The 20551-nt window shown below is 53.0% G+C and overlaps 8 protein-coding genes across 8 annotated transcripts; 4 read left to right on the top strand and 4 right to left on the bottom strand.

Annotated features, from left to right (window-relative positions):
* Window positions 1-896: 896 nt before the first annotated feature.
* RHO25_012879 (uncharacterized protein) lies at window positions 897-2313 on the top strand (the record flags this gene model as incomplete). The annotated part of the gene is made up of 3 exons (XM_065603605.1): window positions 897-1232; window positions 1284-2026; window positions 2079-2313. 3 exons carry the CDS (start codon window positions 897-899, stop codon window positions 2311-2313), a joined length of 1314 nt encoding a protein of 437 aa, XP_065459677.1.
* Window positions 2314-3113: 800 nt separating this feature from the next.
* On the top strand, window positions 3114-6197 carry RHO25_012878 (uncharacterized protein; the record flags this gene model as incomplete). Its single annotated transcript, XM_023604168.2, has 1 exon — window positions 3114-6197. One exon carries the CDS (start codon window positions 3114-3116, stop codon window positions 6195-6197), a length of 3084 nt encoding a protein of 1027 aa, XP_023449906.1.
* Window positions 6198-6528: 331 nt separating this feature from the next.
* On the bottom strand, window positions 6529-9425 carry RHO25_012877 (uncharacterized protein; the record flags this gene model as incomplete). The annotated part of the gene is made up of 5 exons (XM_023604167.2): window positions 6529-8385; window positions 8443-8712; window positions 8766-8966; window positions 9044-9289; window positions 9345-9425. 5 exons carry the CDS (start codon window positions 9423-9425, stop codon window positions 6529-6531), a joined length of 2655 nt encoding a protein of 884 aa, XP_023449898.1.
* A 1258-nt stretch (window positions 9426-10683) lies between these two features.
* Window positions 10684-12158, top strand: RHO25_012876 (uncharacterized protein; the record flags this gene model as incomplete). The annotated part of the gene is made up of 5 exons (XM_023604166.1): window positions 10684-11664; window positions 11723-11770; window positions 11831-11881; window positions 12025-12087; window positions 12132-12158. 5 exons carry the CDS (start codon window positions 10684-10686, stop codon window positions 12156-12158), a joined length of 1170 nt encoding a protein of 389 aa, XP_023449897.1.
* Window positions 12159-13549: 1391 nt separating this feature from the next.
* Window positions 13550-14078, top strand: RHO25_012875 (uncharacterized protein; the record flags this gene model as incomplete). The annotated part of the gene is made up of 3 exons (XM_065603604.1): window positions 13550-13585; window positions 13843-14008; window positions 14050-14078. The coding sequence occupies 3 exons, from the start codon at window positions 13550-13552 to the stop codon at window positions 14076-14078; spliced, it is 231 nt and encodes a 76-aa protein (XP_065459676.1).
* Window positions 14079-15208: 1130 nt separating this feature from the next.
* On the bottom strand, window positions 15209-15781 carry RHO25_012874 (uncharacterized protein; the record flags this gene model as incomplete). The annotated part of the gene is made up of 1 exon (XM_065603603.1): window positions 15209-15781. The coding sequence occupies one exon, from the start codon at window positions 15779-15781 to the stop codon at window positions 15209-15211; it is 573 nt and encodes a 190-aa protein (XP_065459675.1).
* Window positions 15782-17809: 2028 nt separating this feature from the next.
* Window positions 17810-18840, bottom strand: RHO25_012873 (uncharacterized protein; the record flags this gene model as incomplete). The annotated part of the gene is made up of 2 exons (XM_023604165.2): window positions 17810-18449; window positions 18506-18840. The coding sequence occupies 2 exons, from the start codon at window positions 18838-18840 to the stop codon at window positions 17810-17812; spliced, it is 975 nt and encodes a 324-aa protein (XP_023449901.1).
* Window positions 18841-19440: 600 nt separating this feature from the next.
* Window positions 19441-20531, bottom strand: RHO25_012872 (uncharacterized protein; the record flags this gene model as incomplete). Its single annotated transcript, XM_023604163.2, has 4 exons — window positions 19441-19763; window positions 19811-19963; window positions 20026-20341; window positions 20391-20531. 4 exons carry the CDS (start codon window positions 20529-20531, stop codon window positions 19441-19443), a joined length of 933 nt encoding a protein of 310 aa, XP_023449899.1.
* Window positions 20532-20551: the final 20 nt, after the last annotated feature.

Genomic DNA, 20551 nt, shown 5'->3' with positions numbered 1-20551 from the left:
GTCCCGTCCGCTGCATCCATCCTCGTGTGTGCCACTGCTGCCCGAGGCGACACGACGACGTAGGGGGAGCCGCCGCATTGGAAACGGTGCCGCCAGATCAGCCCGCCCATCCCACCGCGACACAAGCACGCCCGCCAGCGATCGTGACAGCTGAGACAGTCCTCACACCGGCCACCGCGACGCTGTGTGGCTCCAGCACAGCACCGCGCTCGCAGCAGCGCCCGACGCAGCAGCCGCCGCGGCGAGGGATTGATCGTTCTAGCTCCATGTACGAACCCGGCACACGCCTGCTGTGGCCCCATTGCTGAGAGTCGAGCGGCGCAATTGACTGGCTGTGAGCAGATACCACGACCAGAGCGTGCCGCGCTGTGCTACATGACACTCAACACCGCCGCCGCGCCTGCCGCCCTCGTCTGACACGTCTGTCTGCACGCACCACACACGTCTGCACATATTCTCCGATGCCCCACCGCTCCTCGACACGCTCGACACCTCCGACTCTGGTAATATAAATCGACGCGGGGACGAGTGGGCATGCATGAGAGCCGGGGCGAGTCTGAAAAGTGAATAGCAGCAGCTGCCAGAGCTGGTGTGGCGCGCTCCGTCTTGCCCAGCGACTGGGAGGCCTGTCATCACCCTTCGCTGCATCGACGTAGGCTGGGTGCCCATTGAAAGTTCACCGAGTACCTGGATCACTCCCAAAGTCAAAGGCCCATACCTCACTCGCCCCTCTCGCGCTTGTGTCTCTCGCCAGAAGTGACCCAGCTTCCGTCTTCATTTTCGAGTCCTTCGTTCCTGTCCATACCGAGCTACCCGTCCCTCCACGCTGCGCTGCGCTGCGCCCTCCCGATCGATCGAGTCCAGGCAGGAACAGCACCTCGTGCACAGCGGCGAACATGCAGCATCAACAGATTCCCCCGCCGATGCAGTACTCGTCTGCTCAACCGCAATATCCTTCCAACGGCGTACATCCTTCCATCAATACTCGAGGTGGTGGCGAGTACGCCAACGGACAGCAACCCAACGGAGCGGACATGCATCCATACCAGCAGTATCCGCCTTATGGCCAACCAGCTCCGCTGCCGCCTCAACAGCACCCGCAGCACCCACAGCAACACCCACAGCAGCAGCTTCGCGGGCCACCTCCCCCCATGCCGGGACAATACATGCAAAATCAGCTGCCACCTCTGGGAGCGCCGCATATGGGAGCTCCAATGGCGCATATGCCTATCGTAACAGAAGCTCCAAGCTCACAGCGACCTAGCTCTGCTAACCCAGTGCAGCCCCAATATGGTATGCCAGCGCCCCCACCACCCATGCAGCCGCCGCAGCAATCGTCACTGCCGCCTCAACCGGCGCGTCCCAGCAATTTGCTTCCCAACGGCGATAAGAAGATGTCTCACAGCAGCGAACGCGAAGGACTACGCTACAGTCTACAGGTGGTGCAACAGCCTCAAAGAGCGCGCATGTGTGGATTTGGAGACAAGGATCGAAGGCCAATAACACCACCGCCATGTGTCAGACTCGTGATCGTCGATTCCACCACGGGCAAAGAAGTCGGCATGGATGACGGACTCCTTGGTGACCCTTCATTTTACATCCTCCAGGTCGATCTCTGGGCAGAGACTGCGGATCGCGAGGCGAACGTTGTCAGAGCTTCTAGTAACAGCCCTGCTGTGAGCATTTCCAGCGCGACAACTACCTCATATCCCCCTCCAGCAGAAACTCCTCGACCATACGAGACGACCCAGGTGATGTACATAGGCGAAGGAGGTCCTTTTTATGCCTCGGTTCCTATTCATCCTTCCCAGGTGACGAGGCCGGCCTACGGTGGTGGAATGTTCTATGGCCAGATGGGTCAGCCCATAGGGTATCCCGCACCCGCTCAGCAATCGAGCGCGATGTACACTCGCAATCTCATAGGCAGCTTGACTGTGAACGCAGCACGCCTGAGTGACAACGAGGGTAAGCAAGGGTTCTGGTTTGTGCTTCAAGATTTGAGTGTGCGGACAGAGGGCTTCTTCAGGTGAGTCAAATATACAGCAACGTCGTGCACGATAAATGCTGATTTACTGCAGGCTTCGTATGAGCTTTATTGACATTAGCAACCGAGGAGCTCCTGGAGTCAATCGCGGAAGTGCACCAGTATTGGCATGGACGTTTTCGGACAAGTTCCAAGTCTACTCAGCCAAGAAATTTCCTGGTGTGATCGAATCAACGCCGCTGAGCAAGTGCTTTGCTGGCCAAGGAATCAAAATTCCGATCAGGAAAGATAACAAGAACGAGGCCAATGACGATGATGATGGAGATTGAGCGTTGCCCGTGGTAATCTTGGGGCGTAGACCACGAAAAAGGGTGCTTCCGGTCTGGTGTTCCGTGAGTGTTCATGTCTGATGCCACGGACGACACTGTATGAGGGCTCTAAAGCCCATCGAATCGTGCACATGATATAGACATGTGCAGGCCGCGAAGATACGCCGACGTTGAGCAAGGCCAGCGGAGATCGGGCCTGGTGGGGGATGATGAACAAGAGATGGAGGTTGACAGAATCTTGGTTCCAGACCAAAAGTATCGACGACAGTACATTGAGCAAAAGGGTCAGTCACCACAGCTTGGATGATGGCAATTTGTGGTATGCATGAGAGAAGCACTGTTGAGACAATTTCTGGCAGATGCGGAGACTATGCACGTTGGCGACGTTATGATAGGGTTGAACGTACACAGAAGCTATTGAAGCCCCAAATCAATCACATTGGAAACGATTTTGCGTCTGCGTTCGCTTTCGATGTTTTATTTTACGTCTCCTGGTCGTTGCTCGACTAGTACGCCATATTGCTTGGCATCAATAAGCTCGAGCCGTCATGCCCCACATCGAGATCGGCTGCACCTACTTCATCACTTGATCATGCAACTTGGGCAGAGCACGACTCACTTCACGACCAAAGCCCTTCCTCGAGCCATATCGACCGCCCATACCATGCTACGTCCATAGTGCCCGCACAGCGATCAACACCATGATAGCTCGAGCCTCGCCTATACCTTTGTGCGCGAAACATCCAGGCGCCGCCGTCCTTCGTCCGACCTCCACATCGCGATAACCCACGACCGCCGCCATGTTCGAAAAGGACATTTACCAACTCATCCGCGGCCTACGGGCCCACAAAGGCAACGAACGCGAATACATCCAACTCTCCCTCCAAGAATGTCGCAAAGAAATCAAGAGCCAGGACATGGACCAGAAAGCCACAGCGCTCATGAAACTCGTCTATTTGGAAATGTTCGGTCACGATATGTCCTGGGCTTCTTTCCACGTCCTGGAAGTCATGAGTAGTGCGAAATATCTGCAGAAACGAGTGGGATACTTGGCAGCTGTGCAGTCGTTTCGTCCGGATACGGAGGTCCTCATGTTGGCGGAGAATCTGCTGAAGAAGGATGTGCAGAGTTCGGATAAAGTTGTGATTCAACTTCCTTTGGGGGCGATTCCGCATGTGATTAGTCCTTCGATGGCGTGTAGTTTGTTGACGGATCTTTTGCCACGGTTATCGCATTCTTTGCCTGCGATTCGGAAGAAGACGATTGTGACGCTTTATCGATTGGCGCTGGTTTATCCGGAGACACTGAGGCCTGCGTGGCCGAAGATTAAGGAGAGGTTGTTGGATGAGGGCGAAGATCCGAGTGTTACGGCGGCGATTGTGAATGTTGTGTGTGAGTTGGGTTGGAGACGGCCGGCGGATTTTTTGCCTTTGGCTCCGAGGTTGTTTGAGCTGCTTACTGCTGGCGGGAACAATTGGATGGCCATCAAGATTATCAAGTTGTTTTCTGTTCTGACGCCGCTGGAACCGAGGCTGGTCAGGAAGTTGTTGCCGCCGTTGACGAGTATTATCAAGACTACGCCGGCGATGAGCTTGTTGTATGAGTGCATCAATGGCATTATACAAGGTGGAATCATGGAGGCTGCAGAGGGCACAACGGAAGGTGACGAGATTGCGAGGTTGTGTGTGAACAAGCTCAGGGCTATGCTGGTCATCGAAGGAGATCCGAATTTGAGATATGTGGCGCTATTGGCTTTCGTGAAGATTACGAGCAGTCATGCAGATCTGGTGGGACAGCATCAGGATGTCATTCTGGAATGTATCGACGATGCTGATATCTCCATCCGGACAAGAGCACTGGACTTGGTTGTGGGCATGGTAAATGCGAACAACTTACAGACTGTTGTCGAGAGGCTACTGAAACAATTGAGAACTGCTGGAAGAGCCTCGGTGGTAGACGAGCCAGAGAATGACCGGGCTATGCATGACGGGATCGTGCCTATGGCGATGGAAGACGACGATGACATGCAAGCTCCGGCCAACCCTAGGCAGCCCAAGTCGACACAAGCACCTCCTCTTCCAGATGACTACCGGACATTAGTCATTGAGCGGATACTGGAGATGTGCTCGCATGAGAATTATGCGAACATGAACGACTTCGAGTGGTACATCGGCGTCTTACTGGAGCTGGTAAAGCAGTGTCCTTCGACATCAAATATTGCGGATCGCATAGGTGCTGAGCTCCTCAATGTGGCTGTTCGCGTGAAAGCAGTTCGTCCGGAGGCGGCCGCTGCTGCAGAGGCATTGCTGCTCATCGATCAACGTGAAAAGCTGTTCCCAGCTGGGAGCAGCAGTGGTCAAGGCGTTTTGACGTCTGCAGCTTTCATTGCGGGCGAATACGCGAATATGTTGCCTGACCCAGAGTCGGTCCTCACGTCACTGCTACATACTTCCAGCGCCCAGCTACCCGCAGATCCTTTGGCAAGCTATCTACAAGCAGTACCAAAGATCTTTGCCTGCTTGACCGGGAACCAGGAGGTTGCGTGGACCTCAACGAGGAAGAACACTACAACACTGTGGACGTCACGAATCATTCACTTTCTAGAGCCTCTGACCCTGCATCCAAGTCTGGAAGTGCAAGAGCGGGCAGTGGAGTACCTCGATCTCATGCGACTTGCATCGGAAGCTGCCTCGAATCAGCAAACTGACGCAGACGAAGGCTACTCTGAGCCACCACTACTACTGACACAGGCGATTCCGGCACTTTTCTCGGGCATGGACCTCAACCCTGTTGCGGCTTCTGCACTGAGGAATGTACCGAAACCTGAAGACCTTCAGCTCGACGAACCGATAAACAGTAACCTCCAGTACCTCCTCAGCCAGGCGGAATATGACAAAGATTATGAAGATGCCAACGATGAAGTTTACAGATATTACCATGAAAAGCCGTCGGCAGTGGCAACGGCGCTAAGCAGCAGCTCGAGGCCCGCTGCAGAGATGCTGGAACCAGGACCTGAGCGGGCTACTTCATACCAGGATTCTGATGCGGATGTTGATCGAGAGAGCTTGCTGCGCAAGAAAGCAGAGCGGAGGGAACGGTACAAGGATGACCCGTACTACATCGATTCAGAACGCGGCTCTGGCACTTCCACACCGATGCACAACATATTGAAGAACGCGAATGGTGAAGATTTGAACGTGGACGACATCCCAGTCATGGAGCTAAAACTCGACGCACGAGATACTCAGGAGCGAGGACGAGCTTCTCCTCAACCTGCGGCGAGAAGAAAGCCGAAGAAACATTTCGAGGTCGCTGCAGATGAGACGCTGGGCGGCGATAACGGCACACCACCTTCATTCTCATCAAGTCCTGCGAAGAATCCTTTCAATCTCACAGCATCTCGAGGTCCGAAATCTTTGCTGCAAGTCGACAGCAGTGGGTTGTCCTCTCTCTCCCTGAACGACGAGCCTGGTCCCGCGAATGGTCTGCACAGCCGACATGACTTCGAGCGCCGACAAGCTGAAGAAGAAGAAATGCAACGCGCGATCAAGGAAGTTGAAAGACTGAGACTTGAACTTCAGCGAAAGCAAGAAATGATCGGTGAACCGGATGATGAAGGGGGGATGGTTGTTAAGAGGAAGAAGACGAAGAAGAAGGCTGTTGTTGCGTTGCAGGGGGATGATGAAGAGCAGAGTGTTGCTACAGCAGAAAATTTAGAAGGTGAACAGGTCGTGAAGAAGAAACGGAAGAAGAAGAAGTTACAGGATGTGGGGCAGGATGTGGTCGGCGAAGAGAAGACCGTTGTTGGAGAGGAGCAAGAAGGCGAAGCGAAACCTGTGGTTAAGGTAAAACGGAAGAAGAAACGGCAGGTTGATTTAGGGTAGTAGTGGCTAGGTGAAATAAGATGAATATGAGTACTGAAATCCACCAACTGCCCAGATCAGTGAGCATGTCTTTAAGACCACCAGCAATGGCACGCACAAGATGAAATGAGAGGCTGGCACTTCCTCAAAGCACAATGTGGATATTCCACGTGCGGCAGACACACGAGTTTCAGGAAAACTTCGTCACAATTCGTCGTGATCATTGATTCATGCTACATTATTTTCATGCTGTTTTCTCGTCATCTGGTCTGCATGTCAATCTACACATGCGAATGTCGCACATCATCTTCTATGCATTTTTGCGCTGCTGTCACTTCCACGCTTTCACAGCCTACAACTGCAGATCCTGCTCCAGCAAAAGCTGCCTCGAACTACTCCCCACATAAACCTTCTTCTGATTCTCCGTCCTCACAACCCAGTCCTGTCTCGCCGAATCCCAATTCGAAAGATCCCGTCTCGTCAAATGGAAGTCGACAGTAACAGTCTTGCCCGCAGGGATATTAACTCGTTCGAAGCCGCGAAGCACGACTTTGGGATCGTAAGGTCCGCCGAGAGAGACGTAAAGTTGAGCGACTTCGTCTCCGTCGCGGTCGCCGGTGTTGGTGATGTCCACGGAGACGACGAAAAGGATATCCCAAAGCGATGGGTTACCGCCTGGTGCGCCGCCTGCTGGGAGAAGTGGTTGGGCGGTGCCTTCGAGACTGCCTGAGGGGATGAAGCTGTTGTCGCCGAAGTCGTTGTGGCCGTAGGATTCTTCGAGGTTGGAGGAGTTGAGGTAGGGATAGATGAAGTAGGGAACTCGGGTAAAGTTTTCGCTTGGGAAGACGTGGGCGGCTGGGTCCATGTCGACTGTGCCGAAAGTCGGTGCTTCTTGTGTTGAGCCGGATTGTGGAACGTAGGGACCAGCTCCGGTATCTCTGACCTCGATGTTGCTGTAGTTGAAAGTTGTGTATGACAGACCGAACCCGAATTCGTAAACAGGCTCAATGCCTCTCTGGTCGAAAGTCCTGTAGTCGATGAAGTTTCCTTCCTCGAAATCGAATTGTGGCGGGTCGCCATTGATGTAGTATAGTACATCAGTGCCGTAATCGGATCTGTTGCGACCGATGGTGTATGGAAGCTTAGCACCAGGGTTGACTCGTCCGTACAGGACGTCAGCCAAAGAGTTGCCGCTCTGCTCGCCAGGCATGCCAGCCCAAAGAATGGCAGTAACGTTAGGATGGTCCTTGTATTCCTCCACTTCGACGGCGCCGGGCGAGTGGACAACAAGAACAGTGTTGTTGCAGTTGGCAGTAACATTGCGCAACATCTGATTGGCGCCCTGCCAGAAGGTGAGATTGTTGCGGTCTCCGTAGTTGCTGTCTGGTGCAACGAAACCCTCACCAGCGTTTGCTGCTCCGAATGCAATGCAGACGCCACCGACTTGACCCGCACGTCTGGCCAGCGCCTGGATTTGTGGAAGAGCGCCGTTGCTGAGGATAGACTCGTACGCGCCGTAGTGATCAGTAACCTCTCGCTGGATTGCAGCGTCTGGAGTAATGAGGTATGGAAATTCAGCAGTACCACTGCCCCAACCAATGGCAACAGTTCCCTGCGCGCATGCCCTATTAGAACACCCGTTGGGTCCTGCGAGGTTGGGGCCAGCGTCGTCTCCAAACACAGTTGTCAGCTTCTCCTTTCCAGTAAGGGGAAGGGTGTGGTTGACATTCTTCAGCAGCACAGTCGACGCACTTCCGATCTGGCGAATCAACCTTCCGTGTTCCTTACGAACATCGACGTGGTCATTGATCAGCTCGTATCCGTACTGTGGACCAGCATATCGGTGGACGGCACCATATGTGTCCTTCGTCCAGGAGTTGAAGTTCGTCGGCTTGTTGTTCTCTTCACTGTCGCCATCGACATAGTACCATCCTGCGAGGACACGAACGACCATGTCGTCGAGTCTCCATTGTGGCACAGTACCGTTCAAGACGGCAATAGTCAGGTTTGGTCCAAAGTATGAGAGTCCATCGTTGAAGACAATGTCGCCAGGCATCGACACGTCCAGACCAGCGAGGATCGCAGACACTCCGGAATGAGTGGCTTGCCAGTCGCTGACAATGAAGCCTTGAAAGCCGAGCTCATTTTTTAAGACGTAGTTCTGTAGGTACGAGTTCTGGCAACCATCGGAGTTGTTGATGCGGTTGTACTACTCTTTTGTTAGTTCCCCAGATGCCAAGATGTACACAGACTTGAGGATACGTACTGAGCACATGATCGATGCGAGTCCGGCGCGAACGCCGTCAGCGAAAGGCCAAGCGTACAATTCGTGGAGCGTCACGTCGTCAATGTTGCTGGATCCCGGGTAGGTGATGTTGGCGAGCCCGAAACCTGAGGTTTCAGGTGTCTGTCGGAAATGCTCCTGCTCGTTGCCAATGTAATGCTTGCCGACTGCGATTTGTCCCGTTGATTGGACACCCTTGATAGACTCTGCAAAAAGCGCACCAGTCAGGTAAGGATCGGGACTGAAGCCCTCCTGTTGTACACAGTCAGTCTCAGTTCATGCATACGATAAGGCCACGATCATACCCAATTACGGCCGCCTGCTGGCGAACGCCCAATAGGACCAGCAACAGGACCAAGGAATCCATTGACACCTTTGTCGCGGAACTCTTCGGCCATTGCCACACCTCTGGCGTGCGCTAGAGCTTTGCTCCAAGTCGCACCAACGTTGACGCCAGATGGGAACACAGATACGAAATCAGTGTAACGCATGCCGGTAGGCGAGTCCTGGAAACATAGCGATCGAATGCCAAGGCGGGGCACAGATCCAGTGTTGCCTACGCACTCTTCTGACTGCCATCCACTGCCTTGAAATTGTTAGCTGAAGAATGCACGGCAGAAATGGGCGGCTTGCCTGTGGTAATGTTGACCTTCTCCTCGAGAGTCAGCTGGGAAACGATCTCAGTTGCCGTCTTGTATGCTGCCTCCCAGTCGCCCAGGCCACTGCTCCATGGCGAGGGGTACTTGGGTGGAGATGTCTGGTTTGACCGTGTGCCTTCTGCAACAGCCGGGTCTGGCGATATAGCATCTGGATATGTAGTATCTGGGAACTGTCGCGCGTCAGCTATTTCATCTTCGTCTCGGTGAATCCTTTCCTTGACCTACAGGTGCGGTATCATTGCCTTCTTGAGCTAAACTGCCAGCAACGGCGGCCAGAACGGCGCCGAGCACGGCTTTGGACAACATGATGCGAAAGTCGATGCTGTTGTCAAGGCTGCATCAGAAGAACAGAAGGAGTCTCACCGCGTTGCGGCGGCACAGTCGGTTCTATAAGATCGAAAGGAGCGCAATCGGCGAGGGCAGCACAGGCTGAATGAGTGACGGCTTACACGAGCATGACTGCGCCGAGCCGCGAAGGAAAGAGCGAGCGTTGCCATGTCATTGGAACGGCAAGTGATCGGCACGCCGTTTTGGGAGCGGAAGCAACGCCCTGCCCGCTTCATCAATGCTTCATCGCACCGAAGGAGGCCAATCCATCGACTGCGCGTGGAGAAGAGGATGCTGATGCATCGTAGTGCTCACACCGCGCAGTCTTCCCGCCATCTTCTTCTCCGCAACATCCACCTCCCGACTTCTTGGCTGTGGGGACTGGTGGAGCTCTTCAAATATGGGAAGGACATACGGTCCGAAGTGCCGCCTATACAGGACATAGAGGCCTCCGATCGCCGGCTTGACTTCACGCTCTCGAGGGATGGGCTGTTTCTCCAATATTGGGCATGTTACTCCAGCGCTGCCATGGAAAGAGGTGCCCATGGAGTGACTCTGCCGTCGACCTACAGCTGTGCCGTGAGAAGAGGCGCGAAGGGCTCTGGCATCGCCCAAACCTCATCGTTTTCCATGTCCATCTGGATCTTGACCACGCCGAAGCCTTGACGATAGCGACGAGTGTATTTTCTGGAGTGCCCAATTCAAACATCGACCACACAGGCAGAGGAACGGTGCTGATTGATGATGGAAGGCAATCCTCTGCTTACGCTGAATTTCCTGTTCTCCGCATCCAAAAGGTTGAATGATGGAACGTCTTTCTAGCCAGCTGGCCAGACACCTGAACACTTCTCGATTGGACGAAGCGCTGGATCATCTTACCATTGTAAGAGCTCCCACGTTAGAACCAGTGTTCGTGCTCTCTCGCGTCGAGTTCCAAGCATCGCTCTAATGACTGGCAATCGCTTGGGCCAACTTCAATTCATCGATCTGGGCGTACCTTTATTGCGGATATGCAGCTCATCGTCTTCCCTACAACCAAAGATGGAGCATGCCATCGTCATACGTCGTGTTACGCGCTGGACACCATCTCTCAGTCGAGAAATCATCGGCAGCTTTGCCATGCGCTTTCTCGATGTCTGCTAGTGTAGCAGTCGATGCTATGAAAGAGCACGATTTCAAACAGCCCCGAGAGTAAGTCTTTCTTCCACTACCGTTCTCAAGCAGTCACTACGCGACCATGCATTGCAAGTTTCTCCCCACGTTGCTGGCTTTTCTGAGCTGCGCAAACTGTACCTTCGCAGCGTATCCCAAATATGGAGAGTGCAACAGCGACCCATATTCTGCCTATTCATCACTTGCGAACTATGGTCCTGCTGTCGAATATTGCAATACCAAGTATCCGCCGACAGTTGTCTACGCTCAAGTGAAGAAGATTCGCCGCGAAGAGCCGGACGCCGATCATACTGCTCAGGCGGGTGGCTATGGATATGGCCACAGTGAATCCGGACTTTGGGACAAACTGCGCAACGACGAGGATCATCTGCGCACCTTCTGCTCTTGCCTCGGATATCCAAAGACTACTACACATTCCCAGCCCAAGACGTATGTTCCGGTCGTCTATCCTCCGACCTCAAAGACTACGAAGGCAGGCTCAACGACAAAGGCAACATCGACTCTGACTACGAGCACTGGGAGCAGAAGCACGTCTCAAAGCACAAGCAATCCCATCGAGACCACGACGTCGGGTTCTACGACGGAAGCAACAACAACTCGAACTACGAGCACCCAAAGCACATCAGGTCAGACCACAAGCACAGCAGCTCAAAGCACAAGCACGTCCGCTCAGACACCATCCACGAGCACAACCACTCAAACTCAATCCACAAGCACGTCCACTCAGAGTCAAGTCACAAGCACAATCACTCAGACTCAAGACACGTCATCTCAGACCAGCACCACCTCATCAACCAGTATAGCTTCTACGAGCACGTCTGGCAGCACTACAACATCTGCTGCCTCCACCACTAGCTCTCAGAGCACCACCACCTCTACTGAGAGCACTTCAACTTCTATGAGTACTACGACCTCAGCTGGAAGCACGACCTCTGCTGAAAGCACGACTACTACTGAGAGCACCACAACCTCTCAGAGCACTACTACCTCTCAGAGCACGACCACTCCTGCTGAGAGCACGACGACTACTACCGATAGCACAACGGTAGGTCGAGACAATCAGATGCTTTGACTATTCGCTGATATCTGCTGACTGCTCTTAGACGCTGAGCACGACGAGTAGCTCTACAACGACAGAGACCACCACTACCGTGAGTTCAAAAGCCTGCGAGCAATTTTGATCGGTTTGGTTATGTGCTAATTGGTTCCAGACGCTGAGTACGACAACGACAACCTCTTCAACGGAGGATGCTACAACGACGGTAAGTTTGCGTGTGCATCTTCATAAGATCTCTGAGAACTGCACGAGACTTGACCCGGCCCTTCCCCGCATTCGCCCCGGAGCTCTTTAACAGACAAAGGGCCTTCTATTTGTGCTGTCTGATGACACTGACGCACGGTGCAGACGACCACCAGTGATGCCTCGACGACTACTACCGACTCAACAACGACCAGCGATTCCACAACGGTGAGTTCAGAGCCCTGCCACTTGCTCTGATGGCACTGACGCAGAAGACAGACGACTACAACGACCAGTGAGACCTCGACATCGACAACGACCAGTGACTCCACAACGGTCAGCCAAAGAGCCTGCCATTTGTTCTCATAATGCTGACGCAACAGTTAGACTACCAGTGAGACTTCGACTTCGACAACGACCAGTGACTCAATAACAGTAAGCTCACGAGCCTGCCATTTATTCTCATTACGCTAACGCAGAAGCTAGACGACCACAACGAGCAGTGATTCAACGACAGTGGGTTCAACAGCCTGCCATTTGTTTCCATGACGCTGACGCAAAAGCTAGACTACTACCAGTGATTCAACAACGGTAAGTTAAAGAGCCTGCCATTTGTTCTCATTACGCTAACGCAAAAGCTAGACGACCACCAGTGAGACTACGACCACCACAGCCTCTACTACTACAACAACCACTACTTCCGCTCCCCCAGCAGAAGGGTAAGTCGCAGAAAGAACATCTATTCCACCCCTCGGCCCAAGCTTCCGCAAAGATCCTAGACTCCAAAGCTGACACTGACCCCCCCCTACAGAACTCCACGTCCCTGCACCACCGACGCTGACTGTCCTAATGGAGGGGTTAACAGCTTCGGTTGCTTTTGTTACGAGACGACGACGGGCCAGTCAAACTGTATTGATGTTACTAATGGCTGTGGACAGGATTGCGGTTCCGCAGCCGATTGCCCCTTCGGTCAAGTTTGCCTTACGGGGACCATCTGTAACAATGGAAATACTTGCATCGATTACACGAATTGCAACAATCCGGATACGCCCTCTCGACTGTTCAAGAGAGGTGTTCCGAGGGTTCAGAGGCGTGGCTAGACAGAAGTTACTTGGTGGTGATGGTGGAATGGTTTGAGGAAATGGCGAATGCTCGTGTCGCGTGAAGAAGGGTTCGAATGGCCCGGTTCAGACAATCGAGCCACGCAGTGACATTCGCAAGACTTCAGGACCTGTTGTTTTGAGCTGAAGGAGAGGAGACAGACTGGATATGTATACGATCTACAACTATACCAAAACTAATAATAATACCTCAGGCGTTCGGGAATTCCTCCTCTCGTCGCCTATTTTCTCTCTCCTTCTTCTCTCCCAGATTTGAGGCCGCCAAACGCCACGCCATGAGTAGCGCATCCAAGAGTCCCAAGACCATAAACCTACACACGTGATGAGGCCAAACCTAGCAACTGCCAAGGCACTTGGTCGATTCCTCAACTAGTTTCTCAGAAAAAGACCTCACTAACCCTAGAGCAGGCATCGTACGAGCAATGGCTGAGCGCGAGACGCGCCTCTCGCTTAACGATTCTAAAGACCACCGCTCATACGATGCGTACTTTGCCATGTCTTCGCACGCGAGCGCCTCAAACGCCTTGCAATGAATGCCCGCATGTTTGGCAGGTCTAGCGTCGAATGCCATGCAGTGCATAGGTTGCCAGTCGCCCCAGCGTAGCGTAAGTTGTTCCCCTTCGCACTGTGTACAACCACGTTTCCAAAGGCGACCATGCCTTCCCCATTCCTCTCCCTCCTACTAGCCTGCCTCACCTGGACAACCTGCACCTCCGCAATCTACCCCAACAACAAACCTGCACGCATCTGTAACTCTGCTCCTTATTCAGGCTACTCCTCCCTCTCGAATTATAATCCCGCAATCGAATACTGCAAAGCGAAATACCCGCCAAAATGCGTTTATACTACTGTGACTGTGAAGAAGACGAAGACCGTCACTATTACTTCGACGAAAAGTAGTGGTGGATATTATGGTTATCAACAGCAGCCTCGAGATGCGGTTGCGGAAGCTGAGGCGAATGGTTATGGTTCTGGGTATAAGGATAAGGGTTATGCGAAATCTTGGGAGGAATTGAAAAAGAAAAAGCGTCATTTGCATACTTTTTGCTCTTGTTTGGGGTATCCGAAGACGACGACGAAGACGAAGACGAAGATTAAGACTTGGACGAGGACGGTGTATGTTCCGAAGGGTACTACGGCTACGACGACGACGACGAAGGAGATGGGTAGTACTAGTACTTCTGCTTCTACTTCTACGTCCACTTCTTCGACCACGACTGCTCAGGACACTGTGAGTGTCGTGTTCTTCTGACCTTGATCTCAGACTAGCGATAGCAGATCGGAAATGTGGCTAATCGATGATCAGACTTCGTCTACTACTTCCGGTAGTACGACGGCCTCGAGCACGACAGCCTCGAGCACTACTACCAGCTCCACAAATACTTCTGTGAGTTGAAAAACCTGCCTTTACTGACAATAGCGCTAATGCAACCTCAGACAACCTCTTCCTCTATTACAACAACCACCAGTAGTACTACATCCACGAGTACCACATCGATGACGACCACTACCACTGCTCCCACTCGAGCGTAAGTCCCTCACCCACCCAACTCCCCACCAAACAAGACCCCCTTCTAACCCCCCTTCCCCTCACCAGAACCCCTCGCCCCTGCAGCCCAGACTTCGACGACTGTTCGCGCCAGCCCCCCAACGTCGAAGCCTGCGACTGTGTCCTAGTCGCAGAGGACCCGAGCAGCGCCGTATGTGCCCAAGCTACCATTGAATGCGGCGCAGCATGTGACACCACGGAAGATTGCGACCTGGACGAAGTTTGCACTGTGAATGGGCTTTGCAATGATGGGACGTCTTGTGATAATGTTACGAATTGTAATAGGCCGAATGATCCGCGGAGGATGTTTAGGAGGAGGGATGTTACGATGAGGGGGCTGAGGAGGCGGTAGGTGGGTGTCGTTGGATTGGAGGTGAGGAGGCGAGGGTGTTGGTGAGGCCATGTCAACATCCAGGAGAGCCCAGATCGTGTCGCATAGACGCCAGTCCGTCATTTCGATTGAGATGTTAGAGCCGAGAAAGCACAGTCGCAAGCATTGTCTTCTTCCACGCTGATCGTGTCACAGTGAGCACCATAATAAAACAGTCCAATCCTTGATCTGTGCACGGCTTTCCATTGTATTCATTGCGTTTGTTATGCCATGTGTGAAAGCTCGAGCCTTCTATCGTGGAGACGTCTGTGTAAAGGCGGTTGAGATGCTCGAATGTCTTTCATCACTTCATTCTCCAACCTCTTTGTGATACTTGAGACCAGTGCGATAGCGCCGTTCTGGTGCGTGACGCCACTCTCGAGCGTAGGCTTCTTCGTATTCTCGTTGTGCTTGTTGCAGCCAGTCCAGGTCTCCATTTGGATCGTTACGCTTGAGTAGGAATTGAGCGCGGAGCAGCAGCTTCTTCAAAAGTCTATGCGTCGAGGGACTATTGAAGGATGCAAAGACATGTTGTACACGAAGGCCTCCATCGTCGCCCTTCAGCAGGCGTATGAAAGGCTGAGCATCCGGGCGCGTGGGATGCCAAAGGTGTAATCGGCAGGCAGCGAATTGTGGTGGTCGCTTCCATCTTAGGCACCATTCCGTAAACTCGATGAAGCTCTCGTACAAACGTACGTTGGTGCTACTGCAATCTGCGACGCCGATAGCGCTAATGATTGCGATCACGGCTGGCCATGGAGATACCTTGCCGAGCAGAGAACCATCCGAAAACGCTTGCCTTCGAGTCTGGATCTCCAACAGTCTCGAAATAGCGGCGTCAAGGCAAATAGACCTGTTTCCCGCGAACGTAAGCTCTGCCATGATCAAAGCTCGCCAGAGTGGAATGCAATGCGGCAGTGATGAGATAGAGTCGATGGAGGCATTGTTCATGTCAATGGGAGAGGAGAGTTTCGGAGAGGCCACCGGCGCGAAGTCACAAGCCCCACCCCCACCCGATCGCTTGGCATTGGAACTTCTCGTCTACATTCTCGCGTGTCCACAATCTCAACATCCTTTCCCTCTACATTATGGCAACCGCGACCCCGTTCGCGCTCTGTGCTCAATTCCGAGAAATGGCTCGCGAAGAGGATTGCCGCAAAGCAGAAGGAGAAAGCATCGAGAATGGCAGACGAGCACCGATTCGCGCAAAGTCACGTCTGCCGACCCTGCGATCCCATGGTGAGCGCCGCTCTTCTCGATCGCTCGACAACACCAATGGATGCGTTCGACGAAAGCGTACGGCGGGGCACAGCCACCGCCGCCACCGCGGATGCATGTCTACGTGCATTCGATGCCCAAATCTCGAGCATGAGCTGGTCTGAAGCTGTCCAGGCAACGGAGAGCGTCGCGCCCGCGAGACGGCTTCTGCTGTGGTTATGGTCCCCGACTTTGACACAGCAAGATGTGCTCGACTTCTTCTCCTCGTCATCCTCCCTGTGGCTCTTGGTCTGCAATGCTCAACTGGAAGGGAATGCAGAGCTCTTGTGGGAATGGATGACCGTTGACGCCGGTGTGTTCGACGCCGGTACGCACTTAACAAACTATACCTGGCGTGGGACTTTACATCGATCCATGATCACCACAAAGCTTTTCTTGCTGACAATGCAGAAGAGCACACGAGCAGATCAAGCGATCGATCTGGTCTTTACCCTCGGAGCACTGAAACTGGACCATCCCAATCATGCGCCGCTGAAATGGACCTCCCTGTACCCTGGGTTCACTGTTCTTATCCCGAATATGTGCTCGCCTTACTGGCCAGATACCAGTCCCACGACCTATGAAAGACTCGGAGATCTGGTGGCTCGGTATGTGAAGGATGGAAATGCCAAAAATTCCCTGATTCCCGGCGTCAACCACGGAGACGTATTATTAGCACGACTGGGCCTGTGGCGGCCACGGAATCCAAGCCCTGATCAAGCCAGAAGAGTATTGCGCACTTGTGCGGAGTCGACAGAAGATCTCGCGGCAGGTTTGACAGCAGAGGGGCAAAGACTCATCTACAACTTGGCCAGAACATCTGTAGCCTGCCTCCGAAAGCTTGGGCGGCACTCGGAATGTGAAGAAATAGCGAAGATTGGCACGTCATACGGCGTGGGTCGAGTGAAGAATCGTGCTGTCGTTACTGGTCTTCTGCCTTCGACGCAGGGTAATTGTTCACGGCATTGACCACCTCCAAGGCCCGCGAAGGCGTAGAGACGCCGTGTCGCGCCATCAGTCAATCTCTGAGGTTGACAAGCAGGGGCCGGAAGACAGAGCTTGGACGAACAGAGCCATGCAGTCGTCAGAAAGCGTATGTTTCTCTCAAAAGGCCAAGGTAGCGCAGTCAAATCGCTGAGGTCCAATCGAGATACAATCATCTTCTGACTGCGGAGGTTACCGAGCTCAAGCCAGGAAATGGCTTTTGGCATGCGTCGCAACTGAGAATGATTCATGGCCATGCTTCTGGCTAGCGGCAAATCAGCCCTGCATATTCTGCTGGCCACTGCAATGGAAATGAAACAGACATACTATTTTGATCGTCCGAGCAGATTATCTGGCTTCTGCATTTAAATGGCGCGTTGGAGCTGCTGTGTCAGCTTTGGTGCCATCCACAAAGAGGGCCAGACCTGTGCCATCACGTACTCTTGCATTTGATAAGGTCTCGTTACCTGCTCAAGATATGCTCGTTGAGCAGCTGTGTGTGCAAGTTCCTGATCGGGCTCACAGACCGAAGATCGCGACCAAGCTCGTTGATGACAAGTAAAAGGCGGCGCTCGACTATCACTTTTGTCGGAGATTCAAATCGCCCTTTGGGTACACTCTCGTGCCGGAGGCGAGCAAATTGCAATTCATTGTGTTCGCTACGACTTATTACGCCGCTGCGAAAAGAGCAAGATTGCTAGCCCCATTTTCTCTCGCCAAACGCTTCACGTCGGCTTCCTCCAACTCATCGAAGACATTCCAGCCCCATCTTGCGGGAAAGTTGTATCGATGATGCTTCTCCAAAGAAGTCACCGCGTCGAAAACCTCTGGCGAGAGCTCTGTGATTTTGAAGTTCGATTCTATCCGACTCTTCGTCACACTCTTCGGCAAAACGACAGTTCCCCTCTGCACCGCCCAGCTGACCAGTAGCTGGCCGACATCGAGTCCGGCTTTCTTTGCGAGAGCTTGCACGCGTGGATCGTCGATGCAACGAGGAGAATTTGTCTCGTTGTTCCCCAGAGGACTGTATGCTTGAACAAGAATGCCGTTTGTCTTGCAGTACTTCAACAAGTCTGGCTGCTGGAGATAGGGATGTGCTTCGATCTGGTTCACGGCTGGCACGACTTTGCTCTTCGACAGCAGATCTTCAAGGAGCCGAATACTGAAGTTCGATACGCCGATCGCTCTTGTCTTTCCAGTAGCAAGGAGTCGTTCCATCGCAGCCCAGGTGTCCGAGAGTGGAATATTTCCCAAAACGAATAAGCCATCTGCATCCAATGGCATAGGATTCTCACCGGATTTGAAGACCCTGTGACATACAATCAGTCTTCTCCGACCAAGAACTGGTCTTTGTGTTTTACCTACACCGGCCAATGTACCAGATACAAATCCACATAATCCGTTCCAAGGTCCTTCAAAGTCCGATCAAGCGCGGCTTCAACATCATCCGGATGATGCTTGTTATTCCACAATTTGCTCGTAATGAAAACGTCCTCTCGCGCAGTTCCCGAAGCTTTCAATCCTCGCCCGACGGCATCTTCATTTCCGTAGATCGAAGCACAATCTAAGTGTCGATATCCGGCTTTCAGTGCTGTTTGAACAGCAATTTCGACCTCAGCTGGCGGCGCCTGGAACGTCCCGAACCCAACGGATGGGATCGAAGTTCCAGTGTTGAGTTGAAAGGAAGTTGGAAGAGGCATGGTGTCAGGGTTTGGGTAGTGGGCTATTGGGAGGAGGAAGTGTCTGACATTGTGGGCGCCGAAGAGTATTCAAGTACCATATGTTCAAGGTAACGCTAAATTCCGCACATCACCTGCCATTCTCGCTCACTGGCTCCGGATCAATTCGTGGCACGCGGGGAGTACTCATCCTGATTGGGCCCGGCTGTGGTAAACGAACCTTCCACTTCAGTCAAGCTTGCTGTTGCTAGCGCCTCTTCATCCCACGAGCAATGCCCTGAAGAAGAGAGGAACCAGTGCAGCCGGCTCCGAAAGCGATGCATGAACGGGTGAATCCTCCAAGCCGTATTTCCACATTTTGGCGTCGAGTAAACTGCTCTTTTGTTCAGACGGGAGAATTAGATTTGCCGTACTGGTATATTCTTACCTCCTACAACAAGCAACTCGATCTGAGGCTGACAACCAATCAGGACCAGGTAAGTTGAACGTAGTACTGCACGAGTTCACGACACTGAGACACTGAGATCTGCCTTACGGGCGTCCTTTACCTCGAAATTCGCATACGTGTTTGTATCAAGCCAGCTCCTGCCATATCCGGTATCGTACATTCATCTCGACCGCTCACACCGAGTTGTAAGTGATATGTTGGTACTGCTTATGCACAGCTTTGACTTCGCGACGAGCGACACTCGTCCTCTTCGTCAGGCTCTGGCCAGCGGAATCAAGCTCAACACATCCGTCCACATTCGCAACTTCACAAAGTTGTGAAAGTTGCTTGGACTCCATGTCGCAGAACTTGCCATCTGCTCCCACGAAGTCTGGTCCCCACGAAGTTTTGGAGCTGCAGAGAAGTTCGGCATCCTCGCCCGTAATGTTCGATACGACGAGGCGGTCTAGAATCCATTGCGGGCGAGGAACATCGACTGAACGCTTTGCTGGTTCACCTGTAGGTCGTCAGCGTACTCATATTCGAAGCGGATGAAGAACATACCTGGAATCGGCGCAGTGGTTCGTGAGAAGATGGTTGAGTTGCACTGTCTATCATTGGAGACGGTTTCTTCGGCCTCTGCTCCATATGCTCTTACTCGGAATTTCATGCCGGCGCTCAGCGTGCCATCCGTGAAGTCAGAGTCAAACCAGGTGCCTACATATCCAGACCGTAAGCACTGGGATACTGGTGAGCTGCAATTCACGTTCCGGACTTACATCGAGGCATATAAGTATCCCCATTCGGCAATCTCCCAGCTGACTGGCCGCCCATATACCATCGCTGACCACATTCAGCACCAACATCTCCCGTCCAGACGTTCCCTGGTGAGTTGTCCACCTGCGAGACTTTGATCCACGAGATGCATGTCCCATCATCGCTGTTCCCGAGGCTGATGTATTCGGCCAGCTTTGCAGGATTGTCTTGACCTATCGTAAACGCATCATATGCGCCTTCGTCTAGTTTGCCGCCATCAGACTGGCCAATGAGGGAGTTGGAGCCATCGAAGGCCCAGATAGATTGTATGCGGCCTCCCTGAACAAATGTAAGCGCATGACAGGTTGCTGAAGCATGGTCCGCATACCAGATCATTCACATCGTTCCCGATTGGTGCGTAGCCAGCTCTGATTTGCACGGAAATGCCTGGGCGTGATTGTGGGGAGCCACCCGCCGAAAAGCCAACGATTGTCAGGATACCGTTGAAGAGTCCGATGGCGTTAAGCATGGCTAGGGATGTGTGAGCTG

Source organism: Cercospora beticola, chromosome 9, assembly GCF_033473495.1.
Source record: "Cercospora beticola chromosome 9, complete sequence".
Taxonomy (NCBI): Eukaryota; Fungi; Ascomycota; class Dothideomycetes; order Mycosphaerellales; family Mycosphaerellaceae; genus Cercospora; species Cercospora beticola.
Note: the sequence above shows the minus strand (reverse complement) of the source record. Positions and strands in the feature narration are given on the sequence as shown.